The 21,349-nt window shown below is 53.7% G+C and overlaps 9 protein-coding genes across 9 annotated transcripts; 6 read left to right on the plus strand and 3 right to left on the minus strand.

Annotated features, from left to right (window-relative positions):
- Positions 1 to 239: 239 nt before the first annotated feature.
- Positions 240 to 1,766, plus strand: BJY04DRAFT_218864 (major facilitator superfamily domain-containing protein; the record flags this gene model as incomplete). The annotated part of the gene is made up of 1 exon (XM_073716400.1): positions 240 to 1,766. One exon carries the CDS (start codon positions 240 to 242, stop codon positions 1,764 to 1,766), a length of 1,527 nt encoding a protein of 508 aa, XP_073570521.1.
- Positions 1,767 to 2,012: 246 nt separating this feature from the next.
- Positions 2,013 to 4,192, minus strand: BJY04DRAFT_218865 (amidase signature enzyme; the record flags this gene model as incomplete). Its single annotated transcript, XM_073716401.1, has 6 exons — positions 2,013 to 2,570; positions 2,652 to 3,025; positions 3,084 to 3,195; positions 3,256 to 3,812; positions 3,862 to 4,006; positions 4,088 to 4,192. The coding sequence occupies 6 exons, from the start codon at positions 4,190 to 4,192 to the stop codon at positions 2,013 to 2,015; spliced, it is 1,851 nt and encodes a 616-aa protein (XP_073570522.1).
- Positions 4,193 to 6,098: 1,906 nt separating this feature from the next.
- On the plus strand, positions 6,099 to 7,012 carry BJY04DRAFT_218866 (uncharacterized protein; the record flags this gene model as incomplete). Its single annotated transcript, XM_073716402.1, has 3 exons — positions 6,099 to 6,213; positions 6,259 to 6,381; positions 6,456 to 7,012. 3 exons carry the CDS (start codon positions 6,099 to 6,101, stop codon positions 7,010 to 7,012), a joined length of 795 nt encoding a protein of 264 aa, XP_073570523.1.
- A 189-nt stretch (positions 7,013 to 7,201) lies between these two features.
- Positions 7,202 to 9,032, minus strand: BJY04DRAFT_207902 (uncharacterized protein; the record flags this gene model as incomplete). Its single annotated transcript, XM_073713915.1, has 3 exons — positions 7,202 to 7,845; positions 7,918 to 8,710; positions 8,754 to 9,032. 3 exons carry the CDS (start codon positions 9,030 to 9,032, stop codon positions 7,202 to 7,204), a joined length of 1,716 nt encoding a protein of 571 aa, XP_073570524.1.
- Positions 9,033 to 9,439: 407 nt separating this feature from the next.
- BJY04DRAFT_207903 (MDR family MFS transporter) lies at positions 9,440 to 11,209 on the plus strand (the record flags this gene model as incomplete). The annotated part of the gene is made up of 4 exons (XM_073713916.1): positions 9,440 to 9,613; positions 9,673 to 9,905; positions 9,951 to 10,136; positions 10,186 to 11,209. 4 exons carry the CDS (start codon positions 9,440 to 9,442, stop codon positions 11,207 to 11,209), a joined length of 1,617 nt encoding a protein of 538 aa, XP_073570525.1.
- A 525-nt stretch (positions 11,210 to 11,734) lies between these two features.
- Positions 11,735 to 12,919, plus strand: BJY04DRAFT_218869 (uncharacterized protein; the record flags this gene model as incomplete). The annotated part of the gene is made up of 1 exon (XM_073716403.1): positions 11,735 to 12,919. The coding sequence occupies one exon, from the start codon at positions 11,735 to 11,737 to the stop codon at positions 12,917 to 12,919; it is 1,185 nt and encodes a 394-aa protein (XP_073570526.1).
- A 528-nt stretch (positions 12,920 to 13,447) lies between these two features.
- On the plus strand, positions 13,448 to 14,306 carry BJY04DRAFT_228125 (nucleophile aminohydrolase; the record flags this gene model as incomplete). The annotated part of the gene is made up of 2 exons (XM_073718769.1): positions 13,448 to 13,473; positions 13,684 to 14,306. 2 exons carry the CDS (start codon positions 13,448 to 13,450, stop codon positions 14,303 to 14,305), a joined length of 648 nt encoding a protein of 215 aa, XP_073570527.1.
- A 949-nt stretch (positions 14,307 to 15,255) lies between these two features.
- BJY04DRAFT_218871 (serine hydrolase-domain-containing protein) lies at positions 15,256 to 16,518 on the plus strand (the record flags this gene model as incomplete). The annotated part of the gene is made up of 1 exon (XM_073716404.1): positions 15,256 to 16,518. The coding sequence occupies one exon, from the start codon at positions 15,256 to 15,258 to the stop codon at positions 16,516 to 16,518; it is 1,263 nt and encodes a 420-aa protein (XP_073570528.1).
- A 152-nt stretch (positions 16,519 to 16,670) lies between these two features.
- Positions 16,671 to 21,285, minus strand: BJY04DRAFT_218872 (uncharacterized protein; the record flags this gene model as incomplete). Its single annotated transcript, XM_073716405.1, has 2 exons — positions 16,671 to 19,388; positions 19,447 to 21,285. The coding sequence occupies 2 exons, from the start codon at positions 21,283 to 21,285 to the stop codon at positions 16,671 to 16,673; spliced, it is 4,557 nt and encodes a 1,518-aa protein (XP_073570529.1).
- Between the last annotated feature and the right edge of the window lie 64 nt (positions 21,286 to 21,349).

Genomic DNA, 21,349 nt, shown 5'->3' on the forward strand with positions numbered 1-21,349 from the left:
GGCCATGATGAAGAGATTTGTTGGATCTGGCGCTTTTTGAGAGGTGATTGATCTGCGGATTCTCGAACGTTGCAGAGACATTCAGCAGCAATTGATGATCTCGATCATCAACCTCTTTCTTTGTCTTCAGTTTTGACCCCGCCTGCTTTGCTCATCTAGACATGTCTGTTCTTTTTACTCATCTACTCACTGCAATCCAGATTGTCAGAGCAATAACTATTTCGTCCCCAATACAGAACATGTCAACGGCAAACCCTTGCACCGACATGGTGCCGGCTGCTAGACCGTATACTTCATTTACATCTCGTCGCAGGATGCTCATCGTCCTCATTGCGGGTTTTGCAACCATCACCTCTCCTCTCACCGCGACGGTCTACTTTCCCCTACTGCCCACACTCGAGGAGCAATTCAGGGTGTCACCACAGGCAATCAACATGACCTTAACAATATACATCATTTTCCAAGCCATATCACCCGCAATCTTCGGTCCACTTTCAGACACCGCCGGCAGACGACCTATCTTCCTTCTCATACTTGCCATCTATGCCTTGGCCAACCTTGGCATGGCATTGAACAGGCACAAATACGGGGTCCTTCTGCTACTCCGAGCGCTTCAGAGCTTAGGTGCCAGTGCCGCATTCGCTCTAAGCTACGGTATCGTTGCCGATGTCTGCGTTCCAAGCCAGAGAGTGAAGACCATGGCCTGGGTTAGTATGGCACTTAACCTGGGCACCTGTCTGGGCCCTATAATCGGCGGTCTGGTTGCGTATCTCAGTGGAGAGATTGAGTGGGTCTTCTGGGCGCTATTCATTGTTGGGATTCTTCTCTTCTTTGTTGTTGGAATGTTCTTGCCTGAGACTGCGCGCAGTCTTGTTGGGGATGGCAGTGGAAGTAACCAGACAGAGAAGACTCTATGGCAACAGTGCTGGTGGACGGATCTTCGAACTGTGCGTTTGCTGAAAAAGAAAGAGAATAAACAACAAGACAATCGAGAAGATGAAGCTACAGCCAGGGCCGAGCACAGAGCTCTCAAACGACTGATAACGAGGATTTCCGCCCCCTTCAGTCTTCGAATGTTCGCCGCTCCCCTGCGAATCATCTTCTACCCAGATGCCTTTTCCTGCCTATGGATCAACGGCTCATTCTACGCCATCGACTACATCCTCGCCGCTACAGTCCCCCAGATCTTCACAGACACCTACCACTTCAACACCCTCCTAACAGGCCTAGCCTACCTCCCAAGAGGCATAGGAATCATCATCGGCAGCTACTGCAACGGCCGAATGATGGACCACAACTACAAAGCCACAGCCCGCAAGCATAATTTCCCTATCAACCATGTCTCCGGTGACAATCTCCAGCAGTTCCCCATCGATTTGGCGCGCTCGCGCGGTACGCCTTATCTCCTTGTTATATCGACTAGCACTCTACTCGCCTACGGCTGGACAGCGAACTACAAGAAGCACTTCTCAATCCTGTTGGTTCTGCAGTTTATCCAGGGGCTTTGGGGTACTTGTTTCTACACGATCTATAATACTTTATTGATAGATGTTTTCCCGGAGACACCGAGCACAGCGGCGGCGAGTGCAAGTATCACAAGATGTGCCTTGGCTGCGGTGGGAGTCTCGACTCTGCAACCGTTTCTGGACGCGGTGGGGTTAGGGTGGTACTTTACTACTCTTGGGCTATCTAGTGCTGTTTGTGGTATTGAGGCTGTTCATTGCGTTAGGAGATATGGTATGCGGTGGAGACAACAGAGGTATTAGGTATGAGCACATAAGCTGTTATAGGTACCGACGCCACCACTATAGTAGACCTGGTCATAGCAACAAGGAGGCAATCACCTTAAGCCCGCACTGGATATTGGCACCAAGAGTACGAATATCACCGATGCGACAAGGCAAGCTACCTAACTCTTCGCCAGAGACCTACTCCCAACTGTACCAACTCCAACCTCACTATAACTGCAAGCCAACACCCAACCCAACCCAACCCAACCCAACCCAACCCCCTCAATACAACGTCCTGCCCGTCTTCACCCCCACCGGTAAACCCCGAGAATACGCAACCTCCCGCACCAAATTCATCAGCATAAAATCACACCCAACACCCCCCTGAATCTCCACCGCCGCAGGAAACTCCTCCTCAACCAGCGAAACCCGACTCTGGTACTTCACCGCACCCACAGGCACACTAACCTCGGGACTCTCATTCATCACCGACAGCAGATTCCAGCTAATATACCCCGGTAACGCAGGGGCATACCCATCAACCGTATACGTGACATTGCTATCTCTGTACCACGGAAAGCCGCCGTTCCCGTTGAAGGGGAAGACGACGATAGCCTCGGAGCAGGTGTCCGAGTTACCCGGGAGGAAGTATTTACGGTAGAAGGACTGGAATTGGGATTGCAGCGAGAGGCCGAGGGCGCCGAGCGTGGCGTTCTGGGGCGTGAGGGAGGCGCTGCCGGGCCCGTTGAGGGTCGTGTAGGCGAAGCGGGCGAATTTGGAAAAGTAGTCCGTTTTGAAGTTGAGAGCGAAGGGGTTGGTTCCCATTACGTAGGGGACGAGCTGTCGTAGATAGACAGGTTAGTTAGTTCCCCTCGGGCTGAGGGCCATGATTTGGATGGCTGAGGGTAGAGGGTCACTTACGTTGGCGAAATAGTCAACCAGGCTGACGTTCTGGCTGGTGTGTTGGTGCCACAGGGTATTACTGTCGACGATGGTGCGGTTTACGCCGAGGAATGCCTCTAGGTTCTTGACGTACTCTTCGCAGGGCGCGGTGTAGTTGGGGTTGATGTTCGCCCAGTACTCCTGCGGGTAGATGATCTTCTTGGGGAACTTGGTGTAGTTCTTGTATCCGGACTGGCCGTACATGACGGCGCCGAAGGTGTTGAAGGAGTCTACGTCTCGAGCGAAATGGCCGGCGACATCGAAGGGCCCGAAGTCGGTGGCTGTATTGTTGGTGCTGTTCTTGGTGGAGCGGATGCCGTAGACGCCGTTTTGGGCGGCTGGGAAGCGCATGGCTGGTGGGTGTAAGTTATTTACGCTTCGATAGATTTATATAGTAGATGATTCACTCACAACCACCAGTATCCTCGCCAATAGTAATGTCAAGCCAGTCGTAAGCGGCCATCGAAGCACCCGAGCCAGCAGACGAGGCGCCTGGAACAAGATACGATTCGCCCCGAGGATTCTGTTTAGTGAATCAGTCAGTTGTACTGCGCTGCAAGACATTTAATGCAATGGCACTTACAAAGGGCAGTGAATAATCCGGCCATTCGGCAACGCTAAACCAAGCACTGGCAAAGACCGACAGCTTGGTTTTGCCTACCACAATGGCCCCCTTGTCGATGAGATGCTGGATCACCCCAGAAGTGGTGTTGGCCGGGGGGTAGGTGCTAGCATAAGACCGGCTTCCGAATGTTGTTATCAAGCCCTTGATGTCGTATTGGTCCTTGACGCCTATGCGGTGGCCAGCTAGAGGCTGCTCTGGCGTCGGCTTGTAGAACAGTCTGGATGGTACAGCAATCGACAGGTCTCCGTATATGCTGGCACCGCCTGCAGGGAGAACTTCATATGTGTTGGGGTCGTTGGCAGATGGTGTGGTGGGCAGCACGAAGGAATTCGTGTAGTCGTCGTAGAGGCGCCAGGCGCGATGCAGGCCTGAGGATGTAGCAAAGTAAGGCCCGTCCGGAAGGGTCAGATTCTGGATTGCAGGGCTCCAGAAGAGTTTGCTGGTTCCGAGTGTTTTGAGGAGCGAATCTGCGTCATCGGTTAAGGTAAGGCCTTCGGGACCTTGGAAGTAGAATGCTGGAAAGAGGTCAGTACTGGCTATAAAGGCCGGCAATGTAGTACTTACCTTCAGAGAACCCCTTGGTATAAACGTCGTCTCGGATCAGAAAATCGGTAACGGTATCGTTCAACCATGATGCAGTGATGGTTGCATTGGTGGAGGTAATCACAGTCACCGGGAACGGCTCTTTCGCACCGAATTCATGCGCCAACTAGGACATCATCCGGTTAGGTCTATACTTCTAGTAGGAGAACTCCAGAATAGGCAAAACACGTAGCGAAGTTATTCATACCTCTATCTTTGATGGAACGTAGTACTGCACGCCCGAGACACTGGCGATGCTCGAGGCTAGCACAGAAATAGGGAGCGCCAGCAGCAGGGCAGCTTTGGCAATCATTCTTCTAGCGATATTTTTTCAAGCATGAGCACCCTTTACAAGGGTATAGCATGGGATGTTCAAGAATTTTATATCTGCAGCTTTCTTGCTATAGGTTACCGGTAGGAAGAGCCGGAGAGATAAGCTATAGCAGCTGCCAGCCAGTAAACCGGACCTGGGAGGCCCACAATCTGTACTCCAACGGTGCCTACAGTTCAATATGGGTCTGAGCTATGGGATGACCGAGCCGAAAATATTTGGAGTAAATGTCGACAAGTACGCAACTTGGTAGCATGTAGCTACAGCTGGTGATAAGCCAGGTAGGTACGAGTCAGTCTTGGAGTATTTTCTGACTATCACCTAGTAAACGCCGTTTCTATTATGCGAAAGCCGTTCGTCAGTACTTGAAGAATGACTGCAGCCCTGGAGCCGGGAGGTATCCGGTGGTGCTCGGGAGATACCCTATCACAGCACCCTTAGCGGCGGATTGCCAGCATCCGCCCTGATAAATATCAGACCATGGGGACTAACGTAATTGATTTTACCTTGTATGATAGCAAACAGAGTTCTTCCTCATAGCTGTCATGTCATGCCGTTTGTCGTTATCTGCCTCTATCTGTTGTTGGATTTGGTTATAGAAGATAAAAGCTCTATTATAGCATGCTTGAGCCCATGACGACATATAAGTTCTAAATGGACAAGAATCTCACGTTCCTGACGGACTTGGAGCCTCCAGATACTGTTGGATGAGTAAGTGGGTAGCCGGATGGTGTTCTGGCTCCTTTACCGGGCCCTCAAACCTCGCACAGGATGGGTATCGGCTCTCTATACACGACTACGAATACACGACTACGAGCAAGATCCCCTAGGCAAAACCGCTGATAGTTGTCTTTCACTGTTATATGAGTATAATGCGCAGATCGCACTTGATGGAGCACATAATAGCAAATTTCTAGCACATATGGGTAAGGCAGCCACTGGAGTGTTCGGGAACAACCTTGTGTACAGGGCCAGATCTATGCTTTAGGGCTCTCTGCATAAAAACAAAGCTGTAGCTTCAAGTGATTGTTTTACTCACAGCTCGTGAGTTGATTTGCTGTCAGTCAGTCTAAGTATGAAATCTTCGCCTGGTACCGCCAGTGGACAGTTACGTGCATAGATTGTGACACTCGCTACCTAGTCGCAGATCAGTGCAGTGCCGAGCCTCGAGGCTAGCTAAAGACGCTTAGCCTGTGGTTAACTACTCTGCCTGCAGGAGCTTACTCTAGGTATCAAGCCTGTACTATTCCCTAGGATCGCTCGCGTCTCGTCTGTTCTTATCGCTTAATCTTCAGAGCAAAAAAGACAATATGGTGCTAGTTTCCCCGGAGATTCTCTAGCTGATTATATACAATACATGCTTAGTTAATATGGAAGGCCTAATCACGAGGGATGTGGGTGGCGCTCTTGCTCAACGCTGTCTTGTGCCACTGGCTGGTTGCATTATAGTTAATTGCAGCCGCCATATTGGTTAGTTTACTAATAGAAAGAATTCATTAGCATTCATAGATTCTGTTGTACTAAGATATGGTTCAGCATGTCATACTCATTGAACAGGGCTATCAGTGACTGTGCATCCATTCATATTAGGGCTAACCAGCACCAGAGGAAGATCAATACTAAGGTTATGAAATATCGTCTATTTCCTGTCAAGCATTATTTAGCAGGTCACTACTGAGACAGCAGAAAACATATCATGATGTAATGACGAGTAGGGTATTGGCCCGGAATATCAGAATCCAGAGAATGGTGGCGGATTTCACCGGAAGTATCTCTCGAAAAGTTAACTCTTCACACCAAAGTGGCAGCCTAGAGGGAAGAAACGAGTCATCTCCATCCATCACTGGAGATCTTTCCTCTCTTCACTGCATATCTCTGCTCTCAAACAATGGTGAAAAGAAAGCGATCCTCTACCCAGCAAAGCTACCGTCCTGCCCCAGCCCCTCTCCCAATGATAGTGACAACCATCCGGCACGACTGCGAAATCCTCCCTCTCGTGGGAGGTACGCTCCAGGGGAAGATCCTCCGGAGCTTCCTGACTCTCACAGCGAGCAATGGCGTTGTGGAAGCCATGCGCTGCGACGACTATATGAGCCAGAACTTTGGGAATATCGGTCTAGATCTACTGGAATGTATCAGCAGGGCGATAGCTAGTCCTGAGAAGAAGCACGGTGAGCCTTTCCCCCCTTTCTCTTACAAGCTACTCAGCAGCACAATGAAGAGAAGAGAACTAACAGTAAAACAGCAACCCACACGATGACCATCCAAATCTCCATGTCGGAAATCGTGCTCGACTTCCACCACCCTCTCGTCCCTCCCATGTTCGTTCAGAAAGCCCTCGCCTGGATCTGTTCCGCACTGCGTGTCCAGCCCCCTGGAGGCAAAGAAGGGGTCTATACTTCGTTCGCTGAGAATAACCGACTGAGCCCGCTCCAACTGCAACAACTTCCTACCGGCACCGACCAGAGTTCCTCTGTGCACGCACTGTTCGATAAAGCGATCGTAGCTGTATCAGACCCCTCTACATCTATTGCTGGATATCCTCTCCTTCTCAGCAGCGATCTCATGATTCAGATATCGGGGGTGGAGTATCCGGTTCGGGCGGGGGATGGGCTTATTCTGATGGGGTACTCGACGGCCCTGATTCCTCTTGAGCGGATGGATGATGGGACGATCAGATGGCGGCTGCAGATTAATACAGAAGAGGAGCAGGTTTATGTGTCGGATTTGGGTATTCAGGGTTGGCAGTGGTATCAGACGTCTTGTCTTGGGGATCTTAAGGGGCGGGCTCTTCTTAGTTGAATGGACAGGATGCATTTCAGTTTTAAATTCCATCAATGTATGAGAGAGCCAGCTGCAGGGGCTTACGTTTAGGAATGGCAAGATATTAAACCCTTAGACCACGTTCACTGTGTTCCATACTATCCACCACCTCTAAACCTCTCCGTAAGACATAATGCTCAATATTGTCGCATAGCTAATCCCTCCTATTCAACGCCCCAAACTCTCCTTCAGCTTAAACTTCAACGGCTTCCCATTACTACTCCTGGGAAACTCCTCCACAAACCGAATATTCCTCCTCAACCAATGCACCTCACTCAACGCCGCCTCAACAAGCCGATTCAACTCCCCCCTCAACTCCTCCTCACCAACCCCAGCCATCTCGCCCGCCGCCCTGATCACAAACGCAAACGGCCTCTCCCCCGCATCCTCATCCGGCACCCCCACAACCGCAACATCAGCCACACCCGGATGCCCCGCCAAACACGCCTCGATCTCCACAGGCGCAACCTGCAGCCCCTTCACCTTCATGATATCTTTCTTGCGGTCGACGATATCAAGGTATGGCGTGTGTACCTTGTCAGAGGATTTGACTCGGAAGACCGCAATATCCCCCGTGCGCAGCCAGCCATCGGCGTCGAAGATTTCCTGCGTGGCGGCTTCGGCGCCGAGGTAGCCTTTCATGTTACTTGGGGAGCGCAGGTAGAGTTCGCCGGGGGTGTTGTAGCTTTCAACTTCGAGGCCGGATGAGTCGATGAGGCGCGCTGAGACGCCGGGGAGGAGGTTGCCGTCGGCGCCGAGGGAGATGTGGTCTGGGTGGGTGATGGAGATGATGACGGCGGTTTCGGTGAGGCCTGCAGCATAGGTATAATGGTTAGCAGTGGTTCGCTTAGGTGTCCTTGGAGAGTGCTGAGGTCGCTGCTTACCGTATCCCGGGAGAACCTGCCACGTCGGACAGACCTTGCTTAGGGCTTCGGCGAGACGGGCCCCGAAAGGCCCTGAGCCCGTGATGACTGACCGCACGGAAGAGAGATCGTAAAGTTCTAGCAGGAACGGGTTGTTGACGAGGGCTGAGATGATGGGGGGCACGAGGTAGAGTCTTTCAATCTTGTACTTTGTGATCGACGCCAGCGCGGCTTGCATGTCGAAGCGCGCGTGCAGGATGTATGTGTCGCCTCGCCAGGCTGTGAGATGCGCGAGTATTAACCCGTAGCTGTGGCTAAGAGGCAGGAAGCCTAGTGCTGTCTCCGTGAGGCCTTTCTTGGAGAAGGACTCGAATGTGCCGGATTGGATAACGTTCGCGATGATGTTGTAGTGGGTGATCATGGCGAGTTTCTGCAGGCCGGATGTCCCGCTTGTTGGGCAGAGGTATGCGACCTGGTCCTTGCCTTGGCCTGGTGTCCATTGCAGGGGATCGATCTGTGGAAGGGAGGAGCCTTGCTGGACGAGTTGCTCGACTGTCTTTTGGCCTTGGTCCGGGAGGGTGGTTTTGCCGGCGAGTTCGTCGGGGAGGTCGAGGAGGTAGACTTTGGGGCCTGTGGTTTGGTTGTCTGCAAGGACCTCGGTGGCTGTGGAGAGGAGAGAGCGACAGGTGAAGAGGACGCGACACTTGGTTAGGGCTATGTGGCGCTTGATTTCGGCGGCGGAGCTGGTAGGGTGCATGAGCAGGCAGATGCCGCCGACTCGGTGGATGGCCCAGGAGGCGATCAGGAAGTCAATCTATCGAGTCAGCTTGGATTCTAACTGAAGGCGCCGTACATACCGTGTTGAAGCTGAAGATGCCAATGACCTTGTCCCATGACGAGCCTTCATTCGGCGACCAGCCGAGTTCATGGCCGAGGCTGCGCGAGAGGGCATCGACACGTTCTTGGATGGTTTCGAGGGTGTATGACTTGTCGGACTGCGCGCAAGTCAAGGTCGCTCGTCCCTCTGTGATGTTGTATATTTGCCGACTATCTCTCTTGAGAAGAAACTCATAGATGGGGAGGGACTCGGGGATGGGCATCATCTCCCGACCCCATTCTGGCGGAGTGAAAATCATTTTGCTATACTTACTTGGTGCTTGATTCAGCGGAAGCAGAGGAAGAGCCCTATACACATCAATATCTACTACTTCGTATATGGAATCCGAGGACAAGGCGAAGATCAGCTGGGGCCGATCCTTCGATCCTTAGGGCCAATCCTTAGTCTTCCTTGGGGGCCATCCTTCCAGACAATGGCCGAGAGTCAAGAGTCGAGACTCGAGAGACTAAGAAACAGGACTAGCCTGTATCAGTATAGTTTATACGTGGTCCCTTACTGCCTGAGCAGAGTAACTAGAGGGGGTGGGTCTGTAGTGGACTTACGCACTCCTGGATGCCTGCCCTACCAACCTAGCAATCTCAGTCACCTACTAAAACTATTCTTTCGCTTTTCTTTTCCTTCTGTGCGCAACATCCCACCGGCATTATGGAAAAATCACCTCCTCCGTCGGCTACGCCTGGGGACCTGGGCCAGGTGACGCCTTCAGAGGCGCGTACGGCGTCTGAAGCCTCCGACGAGGATGAGATTCATTATCCAGGCCATGTGAAGTTTACGCTGATCTACATTGGCCTTTGCTTGTCAGTTTTCCAGGTCGCACTGGTGAGTTTAATCTACATTGACTTTTATTCTTCCTTCAATATTGAACGAAACGGCGATAGGACGAGGTGGTGCTTGGAACAGCGGTTGCGACCATTACCGATGAGTTCAAGTCGCTAGAAGACATCGGCTGGTATGGGTCGGCGTACCTGTTTACGTCGTGCTCGTTCCAGCTGGTCTTTGGCCGGCTGTATTCGATGCTCCCGGTCAAATTCGTCTACCTGGGGGCCCTTCTGCTGTTCGAGGTTGGGTCGATTGTCTGCGCGACCGCGCCCAACTCCATCGCGCTCATTCTGTAAGTCAGTCGGCTGCGTCGCTTCCAACAAATCTGACCAGAAAGTGGCCGTACCATCGCAGGAATCGGATCCGGGGGCCTTCTCTCTGGAGCCCTAACCATCCTTTCGCAATCCGTCCCCCGCGCCAAAGTGTCGATTTTCAATGGGATTCTGGGCGCTGTCAACGGTGTCGCTTTCATCTGCGGTCCGTTGCTCAGCGGTGGTATTATTGCTGGGACAACTTGGAGATGGTATGCTTCTCCTTCTCATTGCCCGTGCTGGCAACGCTGACAGCAGTAGGATCTTCTACATCAACCCAATCCTCGCGGCGCCCACCTTTTTCTTCGTCGTCTTCTTCCTCAAACTCCGACCCCCGACCTCGAACGTCCCAGGATTCAAACAGAAGATTGCTAAACTCGACCTACCCGCTTTCGTCTTCTTCCTCGCCTCCATACTATGCTTGATACTGGCCCTACTGTGGGGCGGAAAAGAATACAACTGGCAGAACGCACGCATCATCGTGCTCTTCATCCTCTTCGCAGTCTGCATGGGCGTGTTCTTCACCGTGCAAAGCAGAAAGGGCGCCGAAGCGCTGGTTCCCATGCGCATCCTGGGACGCCGCAGCATCGCCTTTGGCATGTTTTTCTCCTTCTGCACCTCCGGCACGGGCTTCATTCTCGAATACTACCTGCCAATCTGGCTGCAGGTCATCAAGGATTTGTCTGTTATTTCCTCCGGTGTCCATCTCCTCCCGATCATCGGAGGCGCTGTCGTCTTTACCACTCTCTGCGGAATCCTCACCCCGGTTATCGGCCACTACGTCCCGTTCATGATCCTCGCCACGACCCTCCTCTCCGTGGGCATGGGTCTCCTCTCAACTCTAGAATACACCACCCCCGTCCGCGACGTCCTCGGATACCAGGTTCCCGCTGGTGTCGGACTCGGCTGTGCCCTGCAGCAAACCCTCCTCGCGGCACAGACCATCCTCCCCATGAACGACATCCCCATGGGTATTTCCTTGATTGCGCTGTCACAGACACTAGGCGGTACCATTGCTCTCTCTGCGGCTGATACTATCTACACCGGTACACTCGCCTCGAGTATCAGTAAGCGGTTCCCAGAAATTGCGAGGGAAGCGGTGTTGAATGTAGGAAACAGAGAGATCCGGAATTTGGTTCCAGAGGAGTTCCTCGGCACGATTATGGATCTTGCTAATGAGGCTATTGTGAAGACCTGGTATCTGTCTATTGGATTGGCGGCGGTTTCAGCTGTTGGTGTTGCCGGGATGGAGTGGAAGCGGGTTGGCGCAGCGCCGCAGAAATAGATTGACGACATTTTGCTATAGATTGTATAGACTGTAACTTACGAGATAGAAACTCAATAGAGACTGTTAATGACAGCAGAGCAGGTTTTGGCAGGAGGATTAGAACAGCTCTGGCAATATACTAATGCGCACACCCTTACACCGCAGTTTCTCAGCCCCCTAGTCCAGGCCTTCAGCAGCCTGCAGTCTGCATGTAAGACGGCAGTCTAATTAGTGCTTAGGCCACCTAGTCAAACAGAGAATCACTGAACACTCGGGCAAATTGAAAACTCCATCAAGGGTTTGCCTTATAGCCTATAGCCGTGCAGAGTCCCGGACTCGCTCAGCTTGCAGATCACTGCTGTAGTATGGTTAGTTGGGGGTGATGACATCTTCACCAGTCGGAAGTACTGCTTCAGGGCTTCCAGAATATAAATCCTGCAGAAGGCTGCAGTGCAGACTAGTTAGCCTGTGAACAATCTTATCTGCTATCATTATCTGTCTCGAACAGACTGCCATGTTTCTGCAATCACGTCTTTCGTTCCAATGGACATCTCCCCGCAGATATACAGCTCGGAGCGAGTAGCTGTATCCTTACCATGGCATGAACTTCCAGAGTACGAGCTGTCAGACACAGCATTCTCACAGTCACATCCATACTCTACCTCTACACCATACACTCATCCTGACACTCACAGCAACCTCGCACAACCAATCCACCCTGCCAACTATTTCCAGTTCCGCCCCCAAGCCGCACCCAACACCGTGACAAATTCTGCACGATCCCAGCGCCACGTCGATCCACAATCCCCCTTCAGCCACCCGGACAATCCCTTCCACCTTGGCCTGGCCCTGGAGCTGCCCAAGTCCACCCACCGTCACGCTCACAACCAAATCCAAGGCCAGCGCGGCCCCCAACTCCAGACCCAGACCCAGCCTCAGCCGTTCCCAGCCCGACACGGAAACGGACACGGACCAAGTCCAAAACCAAGACTAAGAGCAGGATCAAGATCCCGGCTCTGCAAGAGTGCAGCTGCAGTAGCAGCTCCCGGAACAACAATCCCAGTCCCAATCTCAGACTCAGACTCAGCGTCAGTCTCGGTACCAGTGCCAGTGCCACTTCAAACTCCAGAGTCACTGGCAGTCTCCAATTCCATGCCAACCCAAACGTCAATCTCAGCCCTCAATAGCCATGCGCATACTCGCACCCAGCCCCCCCTCGCAAACGAGGTAACCCTCCCGCTCGAAATCCGGTGCTACGAACACGGCTGCGCCGGCCGGAGATTCTCCTCGCTGGGGAACTACCGCCGACACATTCGCGAGAAAAACGGCGTTGCACAGGTGCATCCGTGCCCGGACTGCGGACGGGTGTTTACGCGGTCGACGGCACGCAATTTCCATCGCGAGTCGGGGACATGTGGGTTGAGCCGAAGTCTAGTATTGCAGATGCAGATGCAGATGCATGCTCAGTTCTATGGCCATGGCTATAGCCAGGGCCCGTCGCAAGCGCAGGTGGCGTCAGCGGCGCCGCTGCTTTGTGATCCTCAGCCTCTAGGCGCTGACTGCAGTGCCAGTTGGAGTGCAGGCTGGGAGCACAATCAGATAGAGCTGGATCGGGATCTGGGAATTGGTTCGGACTCGGTAGGACTAGGACTAGGACTGGGACTAGGGCCGGTTCCTGGTGCGGGTGGCTGGGGCGGCGGCGGCTCGAGTGGCCCCAACGGCAGATGAAGCTCTTGTTTTTTTTATACGGTGTGGAATCTGGAAATACGAAGTATATTTTGTCCGTACGATCTGTTATTGGTAGAATTGGCGGAGCAGGGACCCGGAATTTGGCCCGAAGACTATAGACTAGAGCTAGAGACTTTGGTACCCACGTTCGGCATCGTGGATGATGATTGCTTGATAGTGGTAATATCAACAAATTTCCGATGTGGATCTACTTTGAGGAAGCTCCTTCAGCTCGCCGATCACGCCTTGCAGACTGACGCGAATAGCCTGTCTGCCTGCTGAGTGAGCCGCGGGGGTATATAGCCCTGGCCCGGTTGCTTTGGGGGCCAGTCACCAGTCACCAGTCTCCTTCCCCCGTCCAGATCCAATCCACGCCTTTGCTATCAGATCGCATCATTGCCGCTTCAATCACATTAGTCTCTAGCCTACTCTCGCAGCCTGCACCTCTCGCCATAAGATAACTTTCTCAGCACTTGTCAGCCAAGCAGCCTGCAGCTTCCTTCTCCCTCGTCATCGACAATATACAATATGTCCAAGGAAGCTAAATTCTACCCGTAAGATACCCCACCCATCCATCCTGTATAGCACCTCATCTCAATCGGGATTCGGGGATCGGGGCTCACCATAGATCCCTCTTTCACTCTACCCCATCCTATCTCATGCCATCCCATCCCACATTCACTTGCAATTGCCCAGTAACCACTACCAATCACGTAACCACACACCTCCCCTCATCGATCCTCTAACATCGCACCCCAAACCAGCTACACCAGCAACGGTGGCGCCACCCTCGGCCTCAGCGGCCGCACCTTCGCCCTGCTGGCCGGCGACACCCGCTCCACATCCGGCTACAACATCAACACCCGCAGCGAGCCCAAAGTCTTCACCATCCAAGACGCCGGAAAGCACAGCATCATCATTTCCGTAATCGGCTTCGCGGCCGACGGCCACGCCCTAAAGGAAAAACTCTCCGCCATCGTCGCCATGTACAAATACCAGCATGGGAAACCAATCTCCCTGCGGGCCTGCGCGCAGCGCGTCTCGACCCTCCTCTACGAGAAGCGGTTCTTCCCGTATCAGCTGCAGACGATGGTTGCTGGCCTTGATGAGAGTGGGCAGGGGGCGGTGTATTATTATGATCCGGCTGGGTGTATTGAGAAGAGGAGCCATTGTGCCGCGGGGGAGGCGAGTAGTCTTATGTTGCCGTTTTTGGATAGTCAGGTTCCAAGATTAGGGGAGGTGAGTAGGGAGACTGGGGAGGGGTTGGTGAAGGATGCGTTTGGGATTGCGGCGGAGAGGCATATTGAGGTTGGGGATGGGTTGCAGATGTTGGTTGTCACGGAGGAGGGGGTGGAGGAGAGGGTTGTGGGGTTGAAGAGGGATTAGATGTATTTGTATTTATACCTTATACGATTGTAGGTGACTCGCTCTGGAGTACCTGGTACCTATTATATAGGTAGTATTGGTTGATGTATCTAGGTTTATGGCGTGCACTGGTTCGGTGCATGTATATCCTACCTGTATATGCTTGGACCAGGCCCAGCGTCGGGTGGTTGTATGTACGTAGTAAGAAGAGCAAATCCGTACGGAATATCCCGTACATGGACCGTACTTGCTCGCTGACTCCCGTCGAGTAGTATCTAATGATATCGAGGCCTGATGGCCCATAGTCCACGTCTCGCCCTCGCCATCGTCTACCACGCAATATGAATGCCCACGGCTGAGCGCAAGCGCACATCATTCCCCATTCATCCCTGTATCAAGCAAGTCCCACAATACAACCGAGTGTCAATTTGCAAACCCCCAAGGCTGAGCAAGGTCCACTGTACTGCAACCCAGCTTCCGGCGGAGATTTCGATTCCTTAGCGTCTATCCTTGGTGTGAATCCTGTGGCTAGGCTTAGCATAGCCAGGCAGTCTTGTCCAGTGGCAGCTATACTCCGTAGCATGGTGAAACAGGCCTGAAGAGTGACAGTGAGCAGGAATAGTTGGATGTCCAATGGCGGCGTCGAGTGGTGACAAATGACTGCTATGAGGGATATCCTATGCGTGACGCGACTGACACATGAAGAGGGTGTCTTGTCTGACTCTTGGGGGCTTATTTTGCCATCGGTGCTGGCCGTGGTGGGCTTGATCTTAAACAGGTTTCGTTGTTCAACAAGGAGCCCTAACTCTCTGGACTTCTGAGACTGGACGGCCCCCTCTACTCCATCTCTATCAGGTGAAGGCCTGTACAGCACAGCACGGAAGAACGGACCTTGCTGTTTACATTCTGATACATCTACTCCTTTCTATCACATTCCATCCCATCTATATCCTACAGCATAAACACCCAACATGAAAATCCTCTGCCTCCACGGCCACACGCAAACAGGCCCCGTCTTCGCCCGCAAAACCCACCGACTGCAACAAACCATCCTGCGCACCTTCCCCTCCGCACAATTCTACTTCCCAACCGGCAGCATCAAGTACGCCGTCTCCGACAGGCTAGACTACCATTCCGACCGGCTAGACTACCATTCCGACATCGCGCGCGAACGCCCACCCACATGGAAAAACCCCGACGAAATCGACACCCACGCCTGGTTCTGCCTCCACGAAGACGACCCGCCGCGCGGCCTCCTCGAGAGCATCGACGCCTTAGCCGAAATTCTACGCACCGAGGGGCCCTTCGACGGGCTGATCTGTTTTTCGCAAGGCTCTGTAGTTGGCGGCATGGTTGCTTCGCTCCTCGAAGGGCCAACCCGACGGAGGCGGTTCGAGGAGTATGCGAAGGTCTTTCCACGAGCCGTGAAATTTCCTACCGCTTATCAAGATCTCAACCACCCGCCGTTCAAGTTCGGGATCACGTACGGCGCGTATATGGGTGTTGACCCTGTGTTCTCGGCGTTCTATAACCCGGTTATCGAGACGCCGTTTATGCACTTCATGGGTGAGTTTGATCCCGTTGTGCCGTCCGAAATGGCGACTGCGGTTGTCAAGTCGCAGTGGGGGGGTTCGAGGCGCCGACGCATGGTGCACCCGGGGGCGCACGCGATTCCGATTGCGGAGCGGTACCATGAGGCTGTTGTTGAGTTTATGGTGCAGATGATGAGGCCTGTTTCCGCTGGCTCGGGATCGGGATCGGACTTTGGGAGTGATGTTCCGGCTCTCGGGTATAATGATACGCCGGAGTTGAGTCCGTTGCAGACGCCGGTTCTGGCGCCGTCGTTGTCGGAGGCTACCGTTTCGCCGGTGGCGACGGCGAGGAAGCTGAGGAGTGTGGTGAGTGGGGGGAGTGGGGGGAGGTTGAGGAAGGGGGGTGCGAAGAGGCCTGTGCAGTTACGGCAGACGCGTAGCAGGTCGTTCTTGTCGAGTTCAAGGTCGAGCTCGAGGTCGGTGTCTGGGTCTTCGCAGGACGAGGGTAGCTCGGCGACGGAGAAGGGAGAGAGTGCGGTGAGGGTGGTGGAGGAGGAAATGATGGTTGTGCCGGGGTATGAGACGGAGGACTGGCAGGAGGTGATGCTGTCGGATCTGCTGAATGAGATGTTGAGGAGGCAGGGGAGGTCGGGGAAATTCTACTTCGTGCCGGATGCGGAGAGCATGATGAGTTTGGATTAGTTCTTTGCTTCTGTATTCTTTGCTTGGTTTGTATATACTGTTTTGTTTCTATTGATAACCTCGTCCGTTTTGTTTTAGAGCTTCTGTTTAGAGAGATATAGTTATAGATTGACACCCACAAGTAAAAGTGCAGACAATCCATTATACTCTACCTATACAAACAACTCCCTCCTAGCCTCATTAACCCTGGATCTACTAAACACCCTATCTGACGACAAGTTCCCTCCGGTCTTGGAAAAGAAGCCAGCCTCCACCAACGTCCGAACATTACTCCTCATCGCCGCATCAACCCTCTCCGACGGGACACCGTCAGCAGGCGCCTTGACACCGAAACTCATCTGCGGATCCTGCAACATAGCCAGCACGGGCAAGAAAGTCGACTGTTTTGAACTTGATCCCTGCCTCGCCACAAACTCTTGAGCAGCTGCTTTCCACTCCTCCGCTGTCATCGGAGTCATCTCAGCACGAGTCGTCACCTGAACAAGCTCCCAAAACCTCGCCACCGTAGTCCCCGAGTCCACATTCTCAATTGCAGCAGCCTCACTACCAGGACTTGCCGCCGCAAACGTCGTCCCCAGAATCCTATCAGAAACCTCCCCTGCATCCGCAACAGCAAGCCACATCTCCCCTCCTTCAGCCGGATACGCCCCGATCTGGATACAGGCCTGGACAAGCTTCCACAGAAAGTCATCCGTGTTGGGTACCGCATCCGTCTCAGTGCCAATAACCCAGCCTGGCCGGACGATCGAGATGCGGTGGTGCACTTCAAAATCAGACCCAGAAGAAGAAGAAGAAGAAGAAGAAGAAGAAGGCTGGATCCTCGCTTGATACGCCGCAAACCGGCGCACAACCTCCTCCGCCACAAACTTACTCTGACTGTACCCATTCGCATTCTGCAGCGTACTCATAAACTCCTCCACATCCACACCCGCATCACGCTTGATCCCGCCAGAGACAAACGTGAAACTTCCGCTCTGGCTCCACCCAGCCACAGCAGCCAGCAGCTCAACCGTGCTATCCACATTCGCGGCCTTGAGAGCGTGGTAGGGGGCTTGCCACTGCACCGCCGCACCGTTATGGATGATAGACGTCACAGGCTCCTTTACACCGGCCCCGCCGCAAAGAATCTGCCATTGGACTGCGTCGAGGCCTAGATGTGATGAGGCTAAGTCTCCCGGCCAGCATTCCAGCCGCGAAGTATAGGTCGGCGACCACCATTTCGCGAGTGTCGCGGCGGCGATAACTCTTGCTAGGCCCTTTGCTGCGTTAGGTGCGCGAACGTGTACGATGACGCGTTGCACGGCCGGGTCGGAGAGGAGATGGCGGAGGATTTGCGAGCCCAGCAGGCCTGTGGCGCCTGTGAGGAAGACTTTGCGTTTGTGCTTTGAGGATTCGGCGCGGCGGGTGAGGTTTTCGAAGACGGTGTGGAGTTCTTTTGTTAGATCTAGTGGGGGTGAGGGGGGTCGGATGGATGTTCCGGACTTGGAGGACTCGGGGGTGGTGATTAGGGCTGCTAGGGCTGATACTGTGAGGGAGGAGTCGTAGAGTGTGGCGACGGTCATTTTTGTGCCGTATTCGCTGCGGATGAAGGTGATTAGGGTTATTAGTTGGATGGAGTCGAGGCCGAGGATGGAGAGGGGGAAGTCGCGGGCTTTGAGGGCCATGGCTTGGGTGTTGGATGCCAGGGAGAGGATCTTGTCGTTTAGTTTGAGGGCGACTGTGGCGGACTCTGAGAGAGGTGGAAAGAAGGAGGTGCTCTCTGTCTCGTCTAGCTCGATGATCTCCCTGATAGGGCTGCGGAGCTCTTCACGCAGGACCTTCCTGTCGAGCTTCCCGGCCAATGATGTTGGCATGCTCGGCCAGAGCTGGTACCTTGTTGGCACCATGTGATGTGGCATGGTCTTCTCGAGCCGTTGCTTGATCTGCGACATGTTCTCGATGTCTGTCCCGCTCAATTGACGCAGGATCTGCTTGCTGTCATGGGAGCCCCAAGCCGTCTCATCACAGAAAAGAAACACAACCAGCAGCTGCGCATTCTTCTCATTCCTCACAACCTCGACCGCAACCCCAGCAGCAGCAGGAAACAGCCTCGTAACATGAAACTCCACCTCCGCGACCTCAACCCTCTGCCCACGGATCTTCACCTGCGAATCCTTCCGCCCCTCAATAACAACCGAGCCCTGCTCTGTAAAATGCACCAGATCCCCCGTCTTATAGAACCGCCGACGACCACCTCCTGACTCTGTCGAAACCGATCTCGCCCAAAGAGGATCATGGATATACGCCGCCGCCGTCTTCCCCTCATCATTCAGATAGCCCCTCCCCAAATGCCCTCCCTCAAGAAGCAGCTCCCCTGTTGCCCCAACAGGCAAAAGAACATCATGGTCTTTGGGATCAACAACCCACCCCCTCCCCGCAACAGGAACGCCAATATCAGCCGGCTCCGAGTTAACCCTAACATCCGGTTTCACCAACGCAACAACCGAGCACTCGGCCGGCCCATACGCATTCACCAGCCGGACCTTGTCCGCCCAAACCCTCTGCACGTCCCTCGCAAGCGGCTCGCCCACTAACGCTAGTGTCTGGAGACCGGGGACGTCCTCGGGTCGAAGATGTCGGGCGTATGAGGATGTGAGCGAGAGCATGGATACGTTCATATTGTTGATGACGGATGCCACGCTCCCGTTGCGGTCTTCTTCTGTGGGCACGCAGATTGTTGCGCCGGCCATGAGCGACCCGATGGTTTCGTAGATTGTGAGATCGAAGGCCGGGGATGCGAAGAAGATTTGCCGTGTTGTGGGGGTGATTCCTAGCGAGGGGATGTGGCCGGCGGCTGAGGTGGCGTAGCTTGCGTGGGTGATTATTACGCCCTGGGGTTGTTAGTCCTAATTAGAGTATAGAGAGTAGGGAAGAATGAGTGGAGCAGACCTTTGGTTGGCCTGTTGAGCCGGATGTGAAGACGAGATACATGGCTCGGTTAGCGTCGAGGTCACTCTTCCGAGGGAGGATAGAGGTGGATTGCTCCTGGTGTGATTCAAACCACGCGGCATCAACGACCAGCGCTGTACCAGTGAACGAGGGGAATTTGCTTCGGCATGACTCTGAGATTAAGATTGTCTTTGCCTTGACCATCTCGATCATATAGCTGAGACGCTCTTCGGGATAGACGGGGTCAAGAAGGAGAAAGGCTCCCCCGGCTTTTAAGACGGCAAGCATCGAGACAATCATCCACTGTGAACGGTGAAAGCAGATTGACACAACGGTCTCCGGATCAACGTTGCAGGTTTGCACTAGCCAGCCGGCCAGCCGAGCGGCGAGGGCATCGAGTTGTGCGTAGGAGAGGGGGCCGTCCCAGGAGTCTATGGCAATGGCTTCTGGCCGTGTAGTGACGTTGTGCCTGATCGCGTCCAAGGGTAATACCTCAGGATGACGCTCAACGGCCCTATCCCATGCGTCGAGTTGTGCTAGATCTTCAGGTGAGATGAGTTGGATGTGCCCTAACTTCTCAGACCCATCTTTAGCAACTAGCTCTGAAATGACGTGTTGGAGCTGGAAGGTAAGGCGTTTGATCTGAGCCTCTGACAAAAGATTGTCGTCGTATGACGCAGTCAAGTTAAGCGATCCAGTTCCAGCTAGAGAGCATTGGACCGTAAGAGCGTAGTTGAAAAACGAGGCATCGACATCGGCACTGTTCTCAGTAGCTAGCAGATGGCTGTATGGTGACTGCGAATCCGTTGTGCCAGCAGGCTGGAACGCAAAGAGTGTTTGGAAGTTACAGACTGCCGCGTTTATCTTCTTCAAGCTCTGCAGCCCAATGTGCTGGTGGGGGATGATCTCAGTAAAGTATGTTTGCGTGGCACGCAGGTACTCTCGCACGGTCTGGCTGCGATTGATATTCAGGAGCACCGGCACGGTAGCCAGTGTCGGGCCAACGAGCTTGTCGATGTCCGGAATGTTGGCGTTACGCCCGCTCAGCGTTGTGCCGAAGATGGCTTGCTCTGCTCCTCCAATGTGACTAGATTGCACCAGAGCCCAGGCTGCATTGGCAATGGTTGACAGCGTCACGCTTGAAGAAGACGGCCCATCAATAGCAAGACTCGCCTCATGCTGGTAGACCTTATTTGGCTGTGGGCGATATGCATGTGCCGGTAGCCGTGGGAAGAGATCCACCTCCTCAATACCTGTTGTCTTCTTCTTCCAAAAAGCCTCCGTCTGGGCCTTCTGCTTCTGCTGAAACGCACGCTGGATAAAGTGCCGGAAAGAAGGCCGTGTGGGAAGATCACCACCAGCATAAGCAGTCGCCACATCACGCAAGGTCAGCTCGATTGAGAAGCCATCGTAGATACTGTGATGAGCGCTCCACACGATATGCGATGCAGAGATCGCCAGCCGTGACAGCGGTTCCCCGAGTTGCAGATGGGTCGCTTGATCGGCTGCCAGGTAAGCGTGGAGATCGCTGCAGTCCCCCCATGTGGGCACCCCTTGCTTCAGGACCACCTGCATGGCAGATTCCCCGAGCATCAGAATGCGCGTGCGCAGAATTGCATGGTATTGGAAGACTGTGTTCCATGCGTTCTTCATGCGCTCTTGGTCGACTGACGGCTGCAGCTTGTAGACGTGCTGGGCCATGTATGCGCCTGGAGAGGTGACGGAGAGGGCCACCAGGCCTTGCTGGAGTGGGGTGCAAGGGTAGACATCTTGCACCTGGTCTGGAGTTGTGTTGCACTGTTTGGCAATCTTGCTAAGGACATTGTTTAGAGAAGACATGGTGTCTCAGTATCCTCAGACACCTCTGAACGACTATGACTGACTACTAGAGAAAGCCCAGTGC

The sequence above is a fragment of the Aspergillus karnatakaensis genome, assembly GCF_047715665.1.
Source record: "Aspergillus karnatakaensis strain CBS 102800 unplaced genomic scaffold BJY04scaffold_28, whole genome shotgun sequence".
NCBI classification, from domain to species: Eukaryota; Fungi; Ascomycota; class Eurotiomycetes; order Eurotiales; family Aspergillaceae; genus Aspergillus; species Aspergillus karnatakaensis.